Below are 16,901 nucleotides of genomic sequence, written 5' to 3'. Positions count from 1 at the left end.
CCTTTCTCCTGAGTGCTGCCTGGGTTCACCTGGAAAGAGTCTGCCTAGAGTTGTCTGTAGACCTGATGTCTCTACAGGCTTTCTTTCAGGTCAGGTATATTAGGTGTTAGCAAGAGAGGTCTGCCCGGTTGTATCAGGCAGGCTTGCTGTTGTCAGTGCTGTGGTGTTCAGATGTTCTGGGGTAGGGAGGGGAGGTGGGTATGGCAGGAGGATCGGTTACTGACATGACCATTTCTGACCTATTAATGCAAGAAACTTCGCTTCTTTTGTTTTTTAGGGATTGTTCCCTGAAGGGGAGACCATTTCATCTTTTCCGATTACTCATCCAGTACCATGAGCCAGAGCTTTGTTCTTTTCTTGATACAAAGAAAATTACTCCAGACTCCTATGCACTCAACTGGGTAATAAAGTGAAAGTAGGAACACTTAATGAAAAATAGCTTTCTATAAAACTATAGTTAGTTGTTTTTTTTTCCCCCAAGGAAGAGAAAGAAAAGCACTAAATTATAGACTATTACTATTTAAACCAAAGGAGTAAAATTATTGGCACTTCAAAAATGATTTTTTTTGCTCTTCACTTACATTAGTTTAAATTATTTAATATGAAGTTTAGCCTTTTGTTGTTTTACAAATATATATAAATATATGTGATATATTTACTTATGTATAATATATATATGTAATATATATAAATATATGATATGTATCAGTTCACTTTAAAACTGTGATTAAATTGTTGATAGTATGTATAAGAATTGATATCCAATGACAAGGAAAATAACAAGATTATCAAATGATTAATGTAAAAGAATATAAAGTACATCTCAGGGACTTTTCTTGTGGCGCAGTGGTTGAGAATCCGCCTTCCAATGCAGGGGACACGGGTTCGAGCCCTGGGCTGGGAAGATCCCACATGCCGCGGAGCAACTAAGCCTGTGCGCCACAACTACTGAGCTTGCGCCCTACAGCCCGCGAGGCACAACTACTGATCCCACGCACCACAACTGCTGAAGCCCGCGTGCCCTAGAGCCCGTGCTCCGCGACAAAAGAAACCACCACGATGAGAAGCCCGCGCACCGCAACAAAGAGTAGCCGCCACTCGCTGCAACTAGGAAAAGTCCACGTGCAGCAATGAAGACCCAACACAGCCAAAAAAAAATTAATAATAAATTTAAAAAAATTTTTAAAAAGTACATCTCAGTACTCTGTCATTCTATATTTTTATTTTCATTTTTTAAAATTTTATTTATTTTTGGCTGCATTAGGTCTTCATTGCTGCACGTGGGCTTTCTCTAGTTGCGGTGAGTGGGGGCTACTCTTCGTTGCGGTGCATGGGCTTCTCATTGCGGTGGCCTCTCTTACTGTAGAGCACTGGCTCTAGGCAAGCGGGCTTCAGTAGCTGCGGTGCGTGGGCTCAGTAGTTGTGGTGCACGGGCTTAGTTGCTCCGCAGCATGTGGGATCGTCCCGGACCATGGCTCAAACCCATGTCCCCTGCATTGGCAGGTGGATTCTTAACCACTGCGCCACCAGGGAAGCCCTATATTTGTATTTTTAAATGGGAAGTTTTATTATTCTACGTCAGTGGTTCTCAAACCTTTTGGTCTCAGGACCTCTTACACTCAACATTTGAGTAGCCACAGTTTATGTGGATTATGTTGGTTAGAAATTAAGAAATTTTAACCATTTATTAATTCATTTAGAAGTAGTGATAAATCCAATACATGTTAACATAAATAGCTTATTTTTAAATGAAAATTAACTATTTTCCAAAAAGAAAATTAGAATAGTGACATTTTAAAATATTTTTGCAAATCTCAATATTTGGTTAGAGCACAGGCAGGTACATTCTCATATCTACTCCTCTATTGAATCTGAGATGACACCATATTTCGTGTAGCCTTTGGAAAATTCTGTTGTTCATTTGTGAGAGAATGAATATGAAAAAGGCAAAATCTAAGTATTATTATGAAAATAGCTTTGACATCACAAATACCCTGTAAATACTCGTGGGGACTTCCAAGGCTCCTCAGACCATACTTTGAGAACTGCTCTTCTAAGGTAACTTGAAGATCTTTCTAAAACAGTGATTGGGTTCTAGAAGAATATACGTATATTCAAAAATTTTAATGTATTCCTTGATCATGTCTTACCTAGCGTTTCTTCAGGAAGGATTCCATTTCTGCCACTTATTAACCATGTGATTTAATACACTTAGCCTCTGTCTGAGCTTCTGTCTCTTCATCTGTAAAACGGAACTAATAATAGTACCTATCTCAGAAGGTGATGAGATGAGTAATCAGGAAATGGTGACTAGAGAATCGCAACTGGTTTCAGCTCTGGCATACTAAATCTCATACTGCAGCAGCCTATTCTTTCATTCCCTCTCGGCTGCAGTCTCCTCACTTTGAGTAAAAATAATAAAATTGTAGTTTCTCTGAGATTCATATGTTGCTATTAAATCTACTTATTTGTGTTGAAGTAAGAAACTTTCTTTTAAGCATTCTGATACGTTAATAGAGATCTCTCTTGTCACATCATGCCCGGGAAATGCCATTTCTGTGACCAGAACTCTGAAGTAGTACTCAGTGCTGCTAGCAGATTTTAACTGAGTACTGAAACTACCAGTTTCACTTTGACAATGCCCCAAGTAGTTCATTCTTGCTACTAGTATCATGTCTATGGAATGGAGTCTTTTTTTTTTTTTTTCAATCATGAGATGAAACAAATCGAATTCCTAAACTTTGAGAACTCATAACTGTGAATGATGCAGTCGTAGCTTTAGTTTAGCTAACTGAATTTAATGATGACCATATCTTGCTATTCTGTTTGTATTTGCATCTTCTGTATTTGTAATAGTAATTTTTAAACAGTTATAGAAAACGTTAGAAGCAATATGTACTTTAAAAGCTTGTGGTCAACTGTAATAGCAGTTACATCAGCTGTGGAGTGTCAGGCTTTTTCTAGCCCAAACATCACCATTTACTAGCTCTGTGATGTTAGGAAGGTTATTTAATAGACGTCTGTTTTCTTACCTATAATATGGGGAGGAAAATGTCTATTTTGAAAGACTGTTGTGAGAATATTTAGATTAAGAGATATTTAATAAAAGATATGTGACAGTAATTTAGTACCTGGCACAAAATATTCACTAAATGTACGTGTTCTCATTAGCTCCCTTTAGCCATTGAGAATGTTTGAAATTTAACTTCTAGATGGAATTGTTTCTGTATCTAATAAAAATGGAATAATCTAAAAATATCACTGAATTTATGCAGTTTAAAACACAGTTGGGCTCTAGAGGAACTTACACCTTAACAATTCTTTTATTTGAAGTAGAAAACCCTAGAGCTCCTGAAACGTTTTGAGGGACATGAATGTTGTCTCATCTGTTTCAAATGATGTACAAGTAAGATTGGGGAACAATTTGCCTTTAAATTGTCCTTACAAATTCATTTGGTGCTCTTAACTCAAATTACCATGCTTGATCCTCACAATTACCTTGCGAGTTAAGTACTATAATAGTTACCTTACAGAGCTCGTGGGTAATTATGCTAGTTATTATGCTGTGGCAGATAGGTACTAGTTACTGTATATATCCTAGGTTAGTTGTCTTTCTCTTTACCACAACAGTGGTAGAGGATGGGTAGTAGTATTCCTTTTTTTTTTTTTTTTTAAAAACAGAAGTAGAAATGGAAGCTCTAGAGGTTAAGTGACATACCCTAAGTCATACAGCTAGTAAGTGGCTTCATTGTGCCTTGAATCCACATGTTCTGCCTTTGGATTACATACAGTACAGTTAAGGTACAAGTTAAATATCAGGTACAGACAGTTTGATATAATGTTATGCATTTGCCTGAATACTTTTAAAAGAACAAGTCGTTGCCAGTGGTTTATATCTCTCATTTCATTTCCTGATTACAGCTTGGAAGTCTTTTTTCCTGTTACTGTTCCATTGAAGTCACTCAGGCAATATGGGATGGATATCTACAACAAGCAGATCCATTTTTTATTTATTTCTTAATGTTAATAATCCTTGTTAATGCAAAGTAAGTATCAAGTTGGCTAGATTTTTTCCTCTGTGTTCTCAGGGTGCTCTGTTAATATTTAACTCAAATTCATTTGATTCTCTTTTTACAGAGAAGTCATTTTAGCGCAGGAGTCTGACAGCAAAGAAGAAGTTATCCGTAAGTATTATTTAATGTGGAGAAAACATTTCAAGTCAATTTTCTGAAACTCAGTTTCCTCATCTATAAATTTAGAAGATTACTCTAGAAGAGCTCTGAGGTTCCATTCAACTCTTACACACTCTCCAGGTACAGACCTTAAAGACTGTTGCCCCTGGTTTGCCACCCTTATTCATTCCTTCTATGTATGTTTCACTCTTTCAGTTCTTTTCCATATACTCTCTTTGGTTTCATTGTTCAGATAAACTGCCCTCCTCTCACTCTCCCCTTCCTTCTTCCTTAATTTGCCTTTGAATACTCACCTCTTACAAGTATATCCATTTTTGAAGTCTTGGTTCTTCGTTTTGGTTCTCCCCCACTCTAGCTCCCACACAGATTTAGTTACTTCCTCTCTATAGTGCCTGGCACTTAGTACTGTTTGTGTTACAGTGTTTATCTCACTATGTTATAATGATTTATTGTCACATTTCTTAAACCAGACAAAGTTCCTTAAGTCAGGAACCATTTCTTGGTCATTTTTTATTTCCAGGGGCCCTGACATTTATTATGTGTTCATTGAATAAATCACACGATTCCAATCGAGGCTAATGAATTTGATTTGACTGCCAGACACCGTCATTCACTAAGAACTGTATTAACAGTTTCAGTTCCTTTGGGGAAAATCCACTTCTCAAGCAGTTTTCAATGCATCACTGTTGAGATTCCATTTATGTAGTTCAAATGTTGAAGATAAACTAACTTTGATATGTAAATAATGTTCATTACTGTATTTTTCACAAACAAAAAACCTTTTTAATATTATAATATATTTGTAATCGTATTTCAGAGTTCTTGGAAAATACTCCCTCCAGTTTGAATCTAGAAGATATAGAAGACCTTTTCTCTCTGGCTCAGTATTATTGCAGTAAAACACCAGCTTCATTTAGGAAGGTATCAGACAAGAAATCACCTACTTCAGTATTTCACATTTTGTGCATTGTTTTATGTTTATGTTGTATCCACTTCAGTTAAAATACTCTAGGTTGTCCTTCTTTTCTTTTTATATGTTACAGTTTTGTGTGATTTTTTTCACTGTAAATACTCTCCCTAATGGAAGAAAAGACATTAAAAAAGATACTATACAAATATGCTAGGAACCATTTCACCTCTACTCTGATTATTATTTCTGATCATGAGACTATTGACTATAAGGTATTTCTTAAATTAATGCTTCCTTGACTTTAAAAAATGTAAATATTACAAAAATCTGATGGAGGATATAAAATTATGCCTTCTTTATCTGGAGTTTAGCTTTGCACAACTTTAATGTTGCTGAGCTATCTTTTAAACAGAAAAGGGTCACTTAGCTCCATAGAGACCTAGAGCCTTTCTCAGATCAGACGATTGCTTTCAAGAGAAAGGACACCAGATTAGAAGCCCAAGTGCTGTGAGCTCCTAGAAAGTAAAACTCTAAGAAGCTAGTAACGGGGAGGCACAGGAGTACCATTTATAAACAATTTGTGACCTCAGGTTCTCATGAGAGCATTATTGTCTTTTTTTTTTTAAGGCATTCTACCATCATAATTGCTAGTTGGAAGTTATCATGTCACTGAAACATTAAGATGAGATTAAATTATGTTCAATATAGTGTGTTCAGGAGGCAGATAAGGGAAACCTTGTAAGAACATTTCCCTCAAAACGAATTAATTACAGAAGAGATTTATTTCTAGGGACTAGTTTCAGCTATTTTAATAATTGCCTTATGTAGATCACCTCATTTCCCAGCAGTGTTGACTAAGTTAGATGGTGGGGTAGTGGTTATGATACTGGATGAAAAAGAAGTCTTATCCTTTTCTTTCCAGTCTTTTAAGAGAATAGCTTTTATTCTTCAGACATAAATAATCTGCACTAGCAGTTGCTAATTAGAGCAGGTTTTAGCAGCATATTACACAATTTATGCCATGTTTTTGTTTTTATTTTATTAAAATATAAAAAAATATAAAAAGTTGTAACCATTTAAAAATTTACTATTTAAATATAGGTGATATTATAGAAAATAGCTGTGTAGAATGTGTTATTTTTTCTTAGTCTTTCATTTTGCGTGAAATCTAATGGGGACTTTGTATGTAGACTTTTCATAGCTTTTAGCCTGTAAGATATGAGAGGATATGTTAAATCACATGACTCAAAGATGTTATGTAATTATTTTACCTTTTGTCTTGGTCTGTTGAGAATAGTTTTAGGAAGAAAGTTTGATTTTATTTTTTCTGCATAATGTTTCAAAAATTCCTCTTCACACAGGATAATCACCATCTCTTTGGTAGTACTTTGTTGGGAATTAAGGATGATGATGCAGATTTGAGTCAGGCACTTTGTCTGGCCATCTCTGTGTCAGAGATCCTTCAAGCAAATCAGCTTCAAGGGGTAAGTAAAAAAAAACCCCACTGTTTATCAGAAGACTATCCCCTTTAAATGCAAGGAATCAACATTTCCTCCCTGTTTGTTGATTCTCACAAAATTAATTTACTATAACAATGTAGTTGTTTTGCTTTTTTTGAATGATTAATGTGTTAAATCTTCTGTCCATATGCTCATTTTTAAACTGCCAGCTTGCGTGTTATTTTACTTGCCAACAACTAATTAATTTTGACACCAATTTTTGTAAATTGCCAAATCTTTTTTCATATTTTAGCAAAGCAACTGAATGTTATATAAAGTACTTAAAAGGGTGGATTTAGCGTTTAACAGTTAAATTCTGGATACTTATACAGCTAATTGAATTACATGGTTTAATGCCAAAAGGCATGTTACAAAGGAGAATTGAGGATATACCATGATTTTCTGTCACTGTCTTCATGAAAATCTTTTTGCTAATAGTGCAACAGTTAACCGTGTGTGTGTGTTTGGAAGGTGGGATGTTATTTTGAAGATGGAGAGAAGAGGAACAGACATGGAAAGACAGGCCTTTTACAGTAGATCTTTTTAAAACAAGCATTTCACATATTTTTCTTATTAGAGCTATTACTTAAAAACAAATCAAAACATGTAATCTAGTTTAAAGAGACCCATTTGAACTTCTTCAGTTCAGACTGGCACTGGAGAACCTCCTCTCACCCCCAAAAGACATTTATTTAATCCTTATGTGAATTGCATTGTTGATAAGTATATGGGCTTATTTTCAGAAACAGGAGTTGTATCTACATCTGTGTTTATAACTACATAGTGTTTTTAAAAGTGTTTAACATGATATACATTAAATTATTAAATTCCAGTATAATTAGTTTTATAGCTCAAACTAACATTCTTCTGCTACATATTTTAAGACTTTCTAGTCAAGAACAGTATATACAGAGTATTTTAACTATTTAAAATGAATAAAACTATTTAAGATCTTGAGGTTATTTTCTTGAGTCTGTATGGGTCCTCCTATGTGAGATCCATTTCTAATCTATCTGTTTCCCCTTCTTTGGTTAATTGTTAATATTATATTGTGTAAAATGTGACCCTCATGGCAAATTTTATTTTGTCAAATGTTTCCCTTTTAGGAAGGAGTCCGGTTCTTTGTGGTGGATTGCCGTCCTGCAGAACAGTATAATGCTGGGCATTTATCAACTGCTTTCCACTTAGATTCAGATCTGGTTAGTATAAATCCTATTTAAAAAGTTTTAAAAAGTAAGAGAAGAAATGGATTTCTTTTCTTTAGCCCATAAATAAATATACATGTACCAGATTGGGGATGTTTTTCTTTCTGCTTAAGGAGGGAGTTTCTGCCCTTATAAAAGTGTTGCCTCAGGTTTCCTTTTCACCTAGGACACCCTTTTGGCATCATAAAGGGTAGATGGAAGCACTGTTAACTATGGCTTACTGTTGTTTACCATTGTTATGTCAGGAAATTCTAAACTTCTTACTGTGAGCCACCTGATGCAGCACTCAGCATAGTGTCTTGCACTTAGTAAGTACTCTGTGAATATTAGCTCTTCTTATGATTGGGTAATTAGTCTATAAGCCTTTTTTTCCATCATGAGTACTTATGCATATAATAAAGTAATATTTAATAAGGGTGGTGTCTGGTGTGTAGGGGCTCAGTTGTTCAAATTGCTGTCCTAGGGTCACTTGAATTGAAGGACTAATTAAATATTGTCAGAGGTTTGGTAGGACTGGGACTGACATCATTTAAGCTCTTCTGGGGTTATTAGAGCCTCAGGGATGGAGAAGACAGAGGAATAACTTCTTTTGCTGACCATTCTATCTGCCCTTCTTCCCAACTTGTCTGAAAAAGTTGACGCTGAAGCTGAAAGGGCATGTTGAAAGGTCTAGGTGGTGTCAGGAGGAAACTTATGGAACATGGAGGTAAAACAACCCAGAGAGTTTGGGGTGCTATGGGTGAAGAAGGCATTCCTAGCTTGTTTTCATCCTAAAAGTGAACTCTGTGCCTTTCTCTTCCTTGATTCATCTAGGAAGACCTAAATGGTCCTTCTTTTATGCTTATTTTTAAAATTTATTCATCATTAATAACTTGATTATTCTTAAAAGACTCAATGTCTCCAGAGTTGACAATAACTGTTTGTTTAATCATCCAGACCTTTAATATGTATTTACATGTTTCTTATTCACTTTTTTTTTTCCACTTGATTTTTCACTTAACAGTTCACTTGCATTTTCACTTAATAGTTTTTTGGAGATCTTTTCATTTTAGTACCTTGTTTTTAATGGCTGTATAGTGGTCCGTGGTACAGATATACCATAATTTATTGCCTGATTGATGTACATTTAGAATGTTTTCAGTTTTCTTTTAATAAAACAATGCTATAGTTAACATCCTTATATATATTTTGTGGACTTGTGCAAATATTTCTGTAAAATAGACCCCTAAAAGTAAAATTGTTGGGTTGAGAGTTGTGGGCATATACAGTATTACTAGAATCTGCCGTATTGCCTTTTAGAAAGGCTGAATCAACTGATACTTTACAACTCTAAATGAGAATGATTGTTTCATACCATCAGCATTATTGAACATTACCAATTTTTTATTTTACAAGAATGATGGTCATTCTTGTGGTCATTACTAGTGATGTTGTGCATCTTTTTTCAAGTGTGCTGTTAATTTGTATTTTTTTAATCAATGCAAATTGCTTTTCTATGGTTTGTCCATTTTTCTATTGGATTTTCACTGTGCTTTTTATGAACAGATTTTTTTTTTTTTTTTGCGGTACGCAGGCCTCTCACCATTGTGGCCTCTCTCGTTGCGGAGCACAGGCTCCGGATGCGCAGGCTCAGCGGCCATGGCTCACGGGCCCAGCCGCTCCGCGGCATGTGGGATCTTCTCAGACTGGGGCACGAACCTGCGTCCCCTGCATCGGCAGGCGGACTCTCAACCACTGCGCCACCAGGGAAGCCCTTATGAACAGTTTTTTGAACAAATTTTTGTATTTATTGGCATACTTGTTTTCTTGGGGGTAGGAAATTAATTTTTTCATCCTCGTATGTGTAGTATCTAGAGTAGTGCTGATGAATAAATGGCTTTTACTGTTTCTGACTGTCCTCTAAGAAATTCATGGTTTGCCATGTAAGTGGAAACTAAAAAATATAGTTTGTTTCAATGTATTGTTTTTGTCATGGACCCTTCCACTCAGTGTTAAACTTTTCTTGTCATGATACCTAACGACACTGGAGCTTAGAAAACAAACAGCAAAAACAATTTTTTTTGTCTAGTAAAGTATTTTCTTTGCATAATTTAATCTTTCTGTGAATTTTCAACTTTTGTTTTCTGATTTATTATAGGTACATTTATACACATTTCTTTTATTCCAGGGATTTTATTTATAAGAGCCTTTGTTTGGGAAATTCCCTGGTAGTCCAGTGGTTAAGACTCTGTACTTTCATTGCTGAGGGCCTGGGTTTGATCCCTGGTGGGGGAACTAAGATCCCACAAACTGCGTGGCGTGACCAAAACAAACAAAAAAAGGCTTTATTTTCATGGTGGCAATTTTTTTTTTTTTTTTTTTTGTGGTACACAGGCCTCTCACTGTTGTGGCCTCTCCCGTTGCGGAGCACAGGCTCCGGACGCACAGGCTCAGTGGCCATGGCTCACGGGCCCAGCCGCTCCGCGGCATGTGGGATCTTTCCGGACCAGGGCACGAACCCGTGTCCCCTGCATCAGCAGGCGGATTCTCAACCACTGCGCCACCAGGGAAGCCCCATGGTGGCAATTTAAATATTGTTTTTTTCTTTCCCGCCCTGGGAAAATATTTTGTTTTGCAAATGTATAAGAAACACAGGCTTGCCACATTAAAAAATTTTTTAATTGTCTAGATGCTCCAGAATCCGTCCGAGTTTGCACAGTCAGTAAAATCCCTGCTGGAAGCACAGAAGCAGTCCATTGAGTCTGGCTCCATCGCTGGTGGGGAGCACCTCTGTTTCATGGGCAGTGGCAGAGAGGAAGAAGACATGTATATGAACATGGTCCTGGCACACTTTTTACAGGTATGCTGACAGATTATTTCAGTTTTCTTTGGTTACTGCTATCACCTTTAAGAAATCCTCCTAGGTAATTTTGTGCTTTTGTGTACCTTGTCACATTTATCTGTATTTTTTTTTTAACACTTTATTGGTTTTGGGTCTTGCCAACAAAGGTCTTCTCCCCCAGATTTTTCTTGCGTGCTTATGTGTTATATTTTTATGTTTATATCTTGGCCCATCTGGAATTATTTTTGTGTAAGAAGTGAGGCAGGAATCAAAAAAAATTTTTTCCCCAAATAGCTAATCAGTTGTGCTGTCAATTTTAAATACTACCTCTTTAATATACTGAATTTCTCAATGAATCAGGGTCTATTTCTGGATTATTCTTTTGCATTGTTCTCTATGCCTCTTCATGCCTCAGAACTTTTTACAGTTGCTATATAATTCATTTTAATATCTTCACTTTGAAATTGAATAAATGTACATGTATATGTATTCATGACACTTAGCCACCTTTCCTTTTTGTGTTTAAATGTTGTCTTCAGCACAACTAATTTGTATCAGCAATTTTATGCAACCTGTCCCCTCTACCTTTTCTACAAAGCCTCACTCAGTGATGGCTCTTTCTTTATAAAAATGGTTGTTTATTAGGTATTCTTTGGTAGTTTATACATTAAAGTCCTCATTTTGTGTGGCCCTGAACTATGGAATCAGGAAGACAATAGGCATGTTGTTACACAAGCCACTCAATTTACATCCACTTTACTGGGAATCTGGTTTGAGAAAATTAGTCTAAAGCAGGGGTCCCCAACTCTCGGGCAATGGACAGGTACCAGTCGGTGGCCTGTTAGGAACTGCGCCGCAGAGCAGGAGGTGAGCAGTGGGCGAGCCAGTGAAGCTTCATCTGTATTTACAGCCACTCCCCATCACTCCCGTTACAGCCTGAGCTTTGCCTCTTGTCAGATCAGCAGCAGCATTAGATTCTCATAGGAGCACAAACCCTACTGTGAACTGCACATGTGAGTGATCTAGGTTGTGTGCTCCGTATGAGAATCTAATGCCTGGTGATCTGAGATGGACCTGAGGCGGTCCCACCATCCCCAGATGGGTCCATCTAATTGCAGGAAGACAAGCTCAGGGCTCCCACTGATTCTGCATTATGGTGAGTTGTATCATTATTTCATTATATAGTACAATGTAATAATAATAGAAATAAAGTGCACAATGAATGTAATGTGCTTGAGTCATTCTGAAATCATCCCCCACCCCACCCCCCATCCGTGGAAAAATTGTCTTCCACAAAACTGGTCCCAAGAAAGACTGGGGACCGCTGGTCTAAAGGACAATCCTTGAAAGACAAAATCAGAGAAGGAGTAAGGTATTTGGGAGAGGGATTATAAGATAAAGTTATGCTTTACTGGGGGAAAGACTTTAGAAGTTTATACAGAATAACAAAAATAGGTTCTCAAACTCATTTTACTTATAAATTTAATTGACCTATTCTAAAAATGGCCTGGTATAGGCTGTATATTATGAAGGGTGTCAGATGGCAAGAATTTGGAATATTGTGGACTTCTTTTAATAATTCGAGTTCTTAATGTGGTTTTAGAAATTCCCCCCCCCCAGTTTTTTTCGTGGAAAATTTCAAACAAATCTACAAGTAGGGAGAATTGAACTCTATAAATTCTTTGTAAAGACGTGTAACCACATTATCACTATTACACTTTATTATTAAAAAAAAAGTAACGAGTGTTCAAGTTTCCTTGGTTTTCTCAGGATCTAAAACAAGATATTGCACTCTGGTTGGTATCTTTTAAGTCTCTTTTAATTTATAGGTTCCCTTTCCTAATTTTTTTCCTTGTATATATTTGTTTGGAAAAACTGGTTACTTTGTCTTATATTTTCCCACAATCTGGATTTTGCTGATTGCATTCACACAGTGTTGTTTATCAGGTTCTATCCCTGGTATTTCCTGTAAACTGGTAATTAGACCTAGGGACTTGTTAGATTACTTTTGGGGGTGGGAGGGATAGGAAGTCTTGGGTAGTGTGTACTTCCTCAGGAGGTAAATACTGCCCAGATATCTTTCTTTTCTGTGTCTTTGTTTGTTTATCATTGCTTAGATTCATTAATTTTTAGTAGTTTGTAAAATGTTAGCATTCTGTCATTTCTTCATAATTAGCTGTAGTATTTGCTTTTGTATTTCCTTTTTATAAAAGATCCAAAATATTTTTGCAAGCTTTTAAAAACCATTCTAGTAACATCTGAAAATACAGTGTAACTGATTTTGGTTTGACTCTGTATTGCACTATTGGGACTATAATACAAGTAAAATCACAGTCTCGTTAGTAACCATGAAGCTGTCCCCTTCTTCCCACTCAAGCACCAGACCTTACAGTACACAACATAAATGTATGTACTTCTCTGTGCCAAAGTCCAAAATGCCAAAGAAGAAATCCAGAAATTTAGTATATAACCTTACATTACATTTGTCAATGCTTATAGAACTATCAGAAGTTTTATAGAATTTTTTAAAAATTTATTTATTTAATTTATTTATTTTTGACTGCATTGGGTCTTCGTTGCTGCACGCAGGTTTTCTCTAGTTGCGGAGAGCGGGGGCTACTCTTCGTTGCGGTTCGCGGGCTTCTCATTGCGGTGGCTTCTCTCGTTGCAGAGCACAGGCTCTAGAGCGCAGACTCGGTAGTTGTGGCACACGGACTTCGTTGCTCTGTGGCATGTGGGATCTTCCTGGACCAGGGCTGGAACCCATGCCCCCTGCATTGGCAGGCAGCTTCTTAACCACTGAGCCACCAGGGAAGCCCCCAGAAGTTTTAAATAAATTGCATTTGGGAATAATTTTAAATTTTATTTTCCATTTCAGAAAAACAAAGAATATGTGAGCATTGCCAGTGGAGGATTTATGGGTAAGGTTTTAATTTATTAATCCCTTTGTCCCTACTTTTCAGAGAAAATTGTACTACCACTGGAGCTGATTTAGAATGACCAAATTAGTTAATGGGTACACTTTCTCTTCAGTCATTCACTATTTTCAGAAAAGGCAGGGCCAGCAGGACATATAGATAAAGACAAAAACAATAGACAATTGCAATGAGTGAATATGTAGTGGAAGACTATTAAAGTGGATGTGTATTAATTAGCTTGTATTTGTAGAAAATGTTTTTGTAAAGATGGGTGAAAAGCTGCCCCACATGATTTGTTTCTATGGAGAAGGAAGGATAGATAGGACTGGGAAACGAGTAGGAGGAATAATTTTCACTGTATACTCTTTGTGCTATTTGCTTTTTTGTTTGTTCTGTTTTCATTTTATTTTTGAACTACCTGAGAGTATTAGCTGCTGAAAAAATGTTGACTGAATAGAATAAAACAAATAAGTTGATATTTTCAAGTCTGCAGATAATATCTGGTAATTCAGGATAGTAAAATGACAGAATCCCTACCAGCAAATATTTGAGAATATATGAAGGAGTAGGTCAGGGTAATAAGGTTAAAAAAAGGCTATCTTTTATTTCTTTTCTTTTTTTTTTTTTTTTTTTTTTTTTTTTTTTTACAAATTATGTTATTTAAGGGTACAAACTTACAACTAGTAGATAAATAAGTCCTGGAGTACTAAGGCACAGTATACTAATGCACAGTATAGTGAATATAGACAACAATATTGTATTATAATCATCAAACTTGCAGAGACTACATCTTAATTTTTCCCATCACAAAAAAGAAATGGTAATTGTGTGACATGATAGAGGTGCAACTCTTGCTACAGTGGAAGTCATATTACAGTATATAAATGTATCAAATCCATATTTTGTATACCTTAAACTTACACAGTGTTATATGTCAAATATATTTCAATTAAAAGATCAGGAGCCTTTCATTAGGAAAAGAGATATAAAAATATTGAACTATAATTACTAGGAAAATTAATGATAAAATCAAATTAATATTTGTTAGAGGCAATAGAATCCTGAGTTTGAATCATAAGAGTCTTATAAGGATTAAGTTCTGACTTAATATGATTTTTTGTTATGACTTAGACATTTTGATAGGTTAGGGTCTGTTTCTTCTTGGTCTTTGTTGATATTAGCAAGAATTATTTCTCCTGTATATCATGGCCTGATAACTAACTACCCTTGAGGCTCAGACCCAAAATGATCTACAAAAGGGCTTATTTAAATAAGTACTAGTGTTAAGCAAGTATTGGCCTAAGGCCCAGTGTAATTTATTGGAAGTTCTGACAACATGATACAAAACTTGTCGTGATACAAGACACTTTTGAGAGTCTGAAAAGTATTCTTTTATAGCACAGATATCCTAGGTTTTAGGAACTTTTTTCTAAACTATGAATTATTTCTTTTCCAAGAATAATCTCTCTTTCCATAGCAGTTAATGCCTAAGACTGCTTCTTTATTATGGGAAGGATTAACTGATGTCTCCTTACGGTAAACAAAAACCACCATAGGTTTTTTATTAATCTTTTATGTCATAAAACCATTGCTAAGATTATTTATTAATACTTGAAGGATTACCTTCCAAAGAGGAAAACATCAAGCCTATATATATAGTTACTGTTACCCTTAGGGTCAATTAAGAAAAGTTATATGTGTATAGAGAGAGGGCTTTAGAAGGAAGAGGAAAAGGAAGGCTTTCTGTAGCCTGGGGTCTTTTATTACTTTACAGAGGTGCTGAAAGAAATACCTGTGATTATGCCCTTGGATCCTTTTCATTCAGCTATGACATGTTTATTGTACTTCTTTGGTATTGAATCTTTCCAAAGGGTTTGATATGTCAGGATTTTTTTTTCTTCTTCCTGTTTATCTTTAAGCACTGCAGCAGCACCTAGCAGACATTAATGTGGATGGACCAGAAAATGGATATGGCCATTGGATTGCTAGTACCTCAGGCTCAAGGAGCAGTATCAATTCTTCTGTTGATGTAAGTGTATATGTAGAATATGTCACCAGATTTGGATAAATGCCCAGGTGATTAACAACTAAACAGCTAACATAACAGAAATGGAGTAAAAATATTTCATACACATGCAGTGAGGAATCATATTATTGTGAAGTTAATGAAATGGTGGGAGCAGGCCTGCACAGCTAAACTAGCCAAGAGTTCTGGTGGTCTACCTGCTGAATTCAGATTTCCCCCTCTCCAGCTGCAGCTTGGTATCACCTAGTGACAATTTTCTACTCCAGCTTAAATGTCAGTGGAGATAATTCTGAGTCCCTTGACTAGCTAGGACTCTAAAGTGAGCTGGTTCTAGGAATCTCCCAATTAGTTTGGGCCAGGAGAATACTGAGGCTCATGTTTGCATCTCCAGCATACTGTCTCTGTAGCTGTCCTCCCCACCACATACCTACATGATTAAAACTTCAGTCCACCCATATTTGAGAATGGGCCAGGCAGAGGAAGACAGGAACCAGTTGCCAATCCCATTTTATTTGAGTTTTAGTTATTGAGATGTACATTACTGCAGGGTTTTGCAATAGTGGGTAAATCCATTCTGTTCTACTTTGGAAATATTTGGGCAATAAGTCTTGTGTGTTTTCAGTATTTCATGTCATTTGAACTAGGTGTCATTAAATCATTTTCTTAACAAGTAATGGTCCTCATCTACCTAAAGGTCATTCTTTAAATCAGAAATAGAGGGAAAACTCCAGTACAGGGTGATGGTTACAAGCTTGGGCTTACCAGTCTGACTCACCTGGGTATTCAGGTTTTGTCTTCACAGTTTACTTTCTTCATGATCTCTAGCAAGATCTTTTCCACTCTGGTTTCTCCATCTGTGCAAATAGGGATGATGATAATAACACAGCTTTCTTCACAATAATGACATGAGGATTAAATGTGCAAGTGAATGTAAAGTGTAGTACCTGTCACTTATATATCTTATAGTAGTTATTATAAAATTGTAACTCTTTAGATGGTTAATTGAGGCTTATCTTCAGCCATGTAAGTCAAAGCAAATTATTGTCAAATTATCAGCAGATAAGTCTTCTCTGAGAATTAGGTTTTCAGCTTGATCTAGGTATCTAGGAGCTCACCATTTATTTAATAAGTACTTCTGTTTTCATTTTGAATATCTAAATAGTATGGATGTATTATAATGTGTTCAGTTAGTCCCCTTATTGTTGAATATTTACATTGTTTCTAGTCTTTTTCTATTATATACGCTACTACAATTAAGTTTTGTCGTAATATATTTGCATATGACATGATTATTTCGTCCTAGAAGTGAAATAACGTGATCAGAAGATT

At 36.0% G+C, this 16,901-nt stretch overlaps 1 protein-coding gene across 2 annotated transcripts in view; it reads left to right on the top strand.

Annotated features, from left to right (window-relative positions):
• The window catches only part of TBC1D23 (TBC1 domain family member 23), a 65,523-nt gene that overhangs the window by 34,214 nt on the left and 14,408 nt on the right, over positions 1 to 16,901 (top strand). For both annotated transcript variants that reach the window (XM_055085896.1, XM_007129014.4), the window contains exons 5-13: positions 278 to 401; positions 3,922 to 4,046; positions 4,138 to 4,184; positions 5,011 to 5,114; positions 6,465 to 6,587; positions 7,709 to 7,801; positions 10,476 to 10,646; positions 13,507 to 13,549; positions 15,466 to 15,575. In XM_055085896.1, the coding sequence (XP_054941871.1) occupies positions 278 to 401; positions 3,922 to 4,046; positions 4,138 to 4,184; positions 5,011 to 5,114; positions 6,465 to 6,587; positions 7,709 to 7,801; positions 10,476 to 10,646; positions 13,507 to 13,549; positions 15,466 to 15,575 (940 nt within the window). The remainder of the gene's footprint in view (positions 1 to 277; positions 402 to 3,921; positions 4,047 to 4,137; positions 4,185 to 5,010; positions 5,115 to 6,464; positions 6,588 to 7,708; positions 7,802 to 10,475; positions 10,647 to 13,506; positions 13,550 to 15,465; positions 15,576 to 16,901) is intronic.

Source organism: Physeter macrocephalus, chromosome 1 (genome assembly GCF_002837175.3).
Source record: "Physeter macrocephalus isolate SW-GA chromosome 1, ASM283717v5, whole genome shotgun sequence".
In the NCBI taxonomy this organism is placed as follows: domain Eukaryota; kingdom Metazoa; phylum Chordata; class Mammalia; order Artiodactyla; family Physeteridae; genus Physeter; species Physeter macrocephalus.
The sequence above is the reverse complement of the archived record's forward strand: the minus strand, read 5'-3'. Positions and strand labels throughout refer to the sequence as shown.